At 37.8% G+C, this 5,441-nt stretch overlaps 1 protein-coding gene across 1 annotated transcript; it reads left to right on the forward strand.

Annotated features, from left to right (window-relative positions):
• The first annotated feature begins 881 nt into the window (after positions 1–881).
• On the forward strand, positions 882–2,048 carry LOC140877209 (uncharacterized). Its single transcript, XM_073280740.1, has one exon. It carries the CDS (start codon positions 882–884, stop codon positions 2,046–2,048), a length of 1,167 nt encoding a protein of 388 aa, XP_073136841.1.
• Positions 2,049–5,441: the final 3,393 nt, after the last annotated feature.

The following is a 5,441-nucleotide window of genomic DNA, read 5'->3' on the forward strand; positions in this document are numbered from 1 at the left end:
GATTGCATCAATAGATTCACAGCAGCTCACCGTCATACTACTCATGGATAAGATCGTCCGTACTTTGACACATCTGCAGAATGTAGTGCCGCGATATCAAGGGAATGTCGGCGTCAGAAATCGTTGATGATAGTGACAAATCCAACGGGAATAATTTGAATCCCATCTTAAGAACTCTTTGAAATTATGACCGTTGCAGACCAAAGAGTATAAATAGGGATCTTGATCAAAGTTCAAACACACGAAGTGCTGATATCTCTGCTATTGCTCAAAAATCACAAAGCATCCTACGCTCAAGATTTGATCAAGAAACTCGAAAGCACAAAACATTCAAAGCATCATTCAGACCATTGAAGGGTCAATCTTTGTGTTAAAAGATTTCGAGTTGTATTACATTCCACTGTAAGATCAGTCTAGGACTGAAATCAAAGTGTCATACTAGGAGTTCTTGTTTAGGCAGTTTTTAAGTCCTAAACTAGATTGGGTTTGTGCAAATTGCTTGTATAAATCAAAGTCTTCTAGTGAATCCTTCCAAGGCAAAAGAAGGGGTGACGTAGGAGTGATTGAAATCTCCGAACATCCATAAACAATATCGTGTGTCATTTCAGTTTACCATTCATCTTTATACCTACCCCTAAACTGATATACACTAAGTGTTTTAAATCTGTAGTTTGGCATATTTTCGCACACATTCTGTTTGCCAAACTATATTGGACACTAAGATAAGCCTTGAACTCATTCTTAAATCGATCGAGTTCCATTTTTCTCAACAAAATTGTTTGAAAGTATATTCATCCCCCCCCCCCACTCTAGACTTTCAACCGATCCTAACAAGTGGTATCAAAGAGGTTGTTATCTTATTCTTAAAGAACTTAAACAAAATGACTTCATTCAGCAAGATTCCTATGTTCTCAAAGGAAGATTTTGATGACTGGAAAATTCGCATGCAAGCACATTTATCAGCACTAGATGATGACATGTGGTTTGTCATCACTGATGGACCTCTTGAGATTACAAAGTTAAATACTGCTATAGCCCTCTCTGGAGGTGGTCCTCAATACATTGAGAAACCTAGAATTGAATGGACTGCCGAAGACAAAAAGAAGGCAAACTTAGACAATGTGGCTAAGGATATCTTGTATAAAACTCTTGACAAGAATACCTTTAGCAAAATCAAGACATGCAAAACTGAAAAAGAGATTTGGGAAAAGTTGATCCAACTCTGTGAAGGAAATGAACAAACAAAGAAAAACAAGCTATCTGTAGCTACTAAAAAATTTGACAACATCAAAATGAGACCAGGAGAATCAATGACAGAGTTTGATAAAAGAGTAAGCAACATTGTTATCGAGCTCAACGGATTGGGGAAAACATATCCCTACAGAGAAGTTATCCTCAAAGTAATTCGAGGCCTTCCCAAAGAATGGGATGTAAAAACAATGGCCATGAGAGAATCTAAAGACTTGAACAAATTAGAACTGCATGACCTATTTGCAGATCTAAAAGCATATGGGTTCGAGTTACAGACTCAAGAGGAAGATCAGTCTACCTCACAACTGACCAAAGCCTTGACTGCAGTGAAAATTGAGTCACCAGCCAAACCGGAAAAGTCAGCAGAACAAATCAGTAGTGATGCCATGTCATTGTTTGTAAAGAAATTTGGCAAGTTCATCAGAAGAAACCAAGAAGGATCACACAGAAGAAACTTCCAAAAGAAAGATTCAGTTGAAGAACCAAGAAGCTGTTTCAACTGTGGGAAAACAGGACACTTCATTGCCGATTGTCCCAAACAAAGAACATTGACAAAAGAAAAAGTTCAAGGAATGATAGACACAACTCAAGACAGAAGCATGAAGCAATGGTTGCAAAGGACAGCAAAGCCAAGTGGGCCGAAACAGACAGTGATTCAGAGGGATCAAATGACTCTTCTAGCTCTAGTGATGATGAAGAAGAAGTCAAATGTCTTATGGCAAACGATTATGAACATCCATCCACCAGTGAACAGGTATTTGATTTTTGTTCTGAGGAATTTACCAGAGAAGAACTAATCAAAGCTCTTCATGATATGGCAAACGAGTATCAAAAAATGTCCTTCGCATTCGATGAAGTAAAAGCAAAGCAAAAGGATCTGCAAGACAACTCAACTGAACTGTCCTTTGAACAATCAGTTGAGATAAGCTGTCTTAAAGCAGAGATTGCTATGCTTAATGTAGCGACCCATCGCGGATCCACTACCTAATCAGAGTTAAGAGCATAATTAAGCATGCATTAAATAAAATCGCTGCGGAAGACTAAATACAAGCAGACCGGCAGAATACAACCGGCTAACAAACTCAATTTATACAACCCAATCGAATCGAATTTAAATAAAACCTACAGCTAATCCTGTAACACCCGGAATTTTAATACGTAAATTCGCATGCATAATTAGGAGAAATTAATTTTTAAAATAAGGGTTAAATGAATTTATGTGTTATTATGTGATTTATATGCATGATTTAATTTATTTTTTTAAGCATTTAACCCATAATTAGTGATTTTTATGATTTTTAGTATTTTAAATATTTGATCGCGTAGACGGGACCGTGGACGGACGAGATGACAACTTTCCACCCAAATGATTTTATGAGCCTTTTTAGAGCCCTAAAATATTATTTTGAGTTTTATTATCTCAAAATTTTTAGTATTTGATTTTATATAATTTTAGGAGTCCTTTTTATCCAAAATTAGCCAAGATAATGACTTTTAATCACTTTTAAAAATTCCCTTAATTTTAATTTCGGGATTTATGCTTTTACATCAGATTATTATTATTATTAGGACTTTTAAATAAAGTTTTGTTGGTATATTATCTTTATGTTGATTTTTATTATTTATTTAAATCATTATCTATTCTATTTAAACCAAAACAAATCAATTTCTACCCTACACAAATCCTTATCAGCCGACAACTCCCTTAGCTGCCTCCAACCTTTCTCCATCATCTTCTTCACGCCCCACAGCAGATTTCAGCCTCCATAGCCGATTTATTCAAGAAAAATTCGAGTTCTTCGTAGGTCCGTCGTCCCGGAGTCGTTCACGTGGTCTAGCTTCGTTTTAAAAATCAAAGGCATGTCTATTCTTTCGTTTGAACACCATATAAGCTATTAATCATGAATGATTGTTTTATTTCGGATTTTAATCAGGAGCTTTTTGATTTATGCAAGAAGGTATGATTTTAATGCATGTTTGTTGATTGTTTCATGTCATGGTTCACGTTTCTGTTGCATGGTTCGGTCCAGAGGTTGTGGCTCGGTCAAGGGGGTGTCCTAGGGTGCCTAGGGTCGAGCTGGGTCCAGTGGTTCGAGCCATGCATGGCCAGGAGGGGAGCTGGTTCAGAACAGGTCCTAGGGTGCGCAGGTTGAGCGATGTTGGGAGATTGGGTCGTTCTCGGTCCATAAGGCGTGTTTTAGACTGATTCCAGTTGGGTTAGAACCACAAGACATAGGGGAAGGTAACCCAAGTTGTGCTCCGGCCAGTGGTGGCCGGAGCTGGGCGGCCGAACGGTCGGAAGTCCGGCGTCGCGCGCAGGACGCGAGCAGATTAAGGGATAGATGGTTTTGCTTCGTTCTCCTTCGTTAGGGATCGGTTTGGGCTGGTTTTTAGCTTGTTGGAAACGTCTTGAAGAGGGCTAGGGGTAGGTGGTGGTGCTCCGGCCATGGGACGGCCGGAGCACGGCGGCAGCAGCCCCGGAAAGCTGCTGCTCGCACGGTCGAAGGAAAGGAGAGGAGGGGGAATCGGGTTTGGGGTTCTGGGTGGTTCCGGGTCGGGTCAGGGTAGTGGGTCGGGTCAGTAGGGTCTAGGGTCGGGTCAGGTAGGTCCGGGTCCGGGCTAGGTGGGCCGGGCTCGAGTATTTTAATTTTAAAATGTTTAATGTTTTAATGGGTTTTTGGGCCATTTAATTAGAAATAAAATTATTTGGGCTTCCAAATAATTTTATTTGGGCTTTCAAAATTATTTTTAAGTTAGCCCAATGATTTTTATGGGCTCGTAGGCCCACAGGAATTTTTGGGCCAGTCAGTGGATTTTGGGCCAGTCTAGAGTTTTATTGTGCTTAAGTTAAGTAATTAGGCTTAAATATTTTATTTAGGTCAAGTTAAGTTTAATTAAGTTATTTGGGCTAAAATATGATTATTGGATTTTATTTAAGTTTAATGGGCTTAGAGTGAGTGACCAGCAGTCTGGACCAACCCATAAAAATAAACTAAGTCCGGAATATATATTTAATTATTTTTATGCATGAAGTCTATTTTAAGTAAAAATATATTTATTATTAAAATTAATTAAATATATATTACGGACACATTTTAAGTGCATGCATACATGAAATATTTTATGATGTGTTTATGATTAAGATTTGAGCATGAAAAATATTTTATGGAAATTGAAGTGATGTGACAGCATAGAAGTGGTTTTACCACTGACACAGAGGTAGTTCTACTACCGGCATAGAAGTGGTTTTACCACTGGCACAGAGGTAGTTTACTACCAGCATAGAGGTGGATTTATCCACCGCCACGTACGATGGTTCTTTAGACTGATCAGTCGGCACAGTTATTAGTCACATTCATGGATATGACCATACACAGTTTTTATGTTTATGACATGCTCAATTATGTTATGTATGATGAAGAAAGTTATGTTATGTATAAGATTTATGATTCAGCATTTATGTTATGAAAAATGTTTCCATGCATGCTCATATACATGTATATGTATTAGTATTTACGTGATGCATTATTTTAACCCTTGTTATAAAGGATTAGACATGTTGAGCCTCTAGGCTCACTACGCTTATATGGTGCAGGTGAGTATGATGTAGCTCCTACCGGTGGCGAGGACGTATGAGCGAGCATGGCAGTGGCCCCGTGACCGTCGCAGTTATTTAGTCTATTATGATGAAATTCTGAAACATGTTTTATTTTATTATTGTTCCGCATATGAGATTTTTCAGCAGCATTGTTTATCATTTTAAATTGATGCAAGAAACATTTTAAGGATTTATTTATTTATTTAATATTTTTCAGGTTATTTAAGAAATATATGTTATTTTTATATACATATATGTATGGGCGTATATGTATAATATTATTTTAAAAAAAAAAAGTTTTTCCGCATTTAGTAGTACTAGGGTGTTTCAATTGGTATCAGAGCACGGTCCTCGGAGGGTGTCCATCTGCCACGTGAAGCTCAGAAATCCTGCTACTGGTCTGTAAGTTTTAAATGTTTTAATAAGATTTAGAAGGAGCATATGTATTAATTTTAAGTATTTCATGTTCAGTAAGACTTTTGAAACCCTTAGTTATGCATTGCGATTTACGTAAAGAAATATGTGGTGGTACAGAATGCCTCCCAGACAGATTCCGTCGAATTTCGAGGACGAAATTCAATTTAAGGGGGGG

This window comes from Henckelia pumila, chromosome 2 (genome assembly GCF_033568475.1).
Source record: "Henckelia pumila isolate YLH828 chromosome 2, ASM3356847v2, whole genome shotgun sequence".
Taxonomy (NCBI): Eukaryota; Viridiplantae; Streptophyta; class Magnoliopsida; order Lamiales; family Gesneriaceae; genus Henckelia; species Henckelia pumila.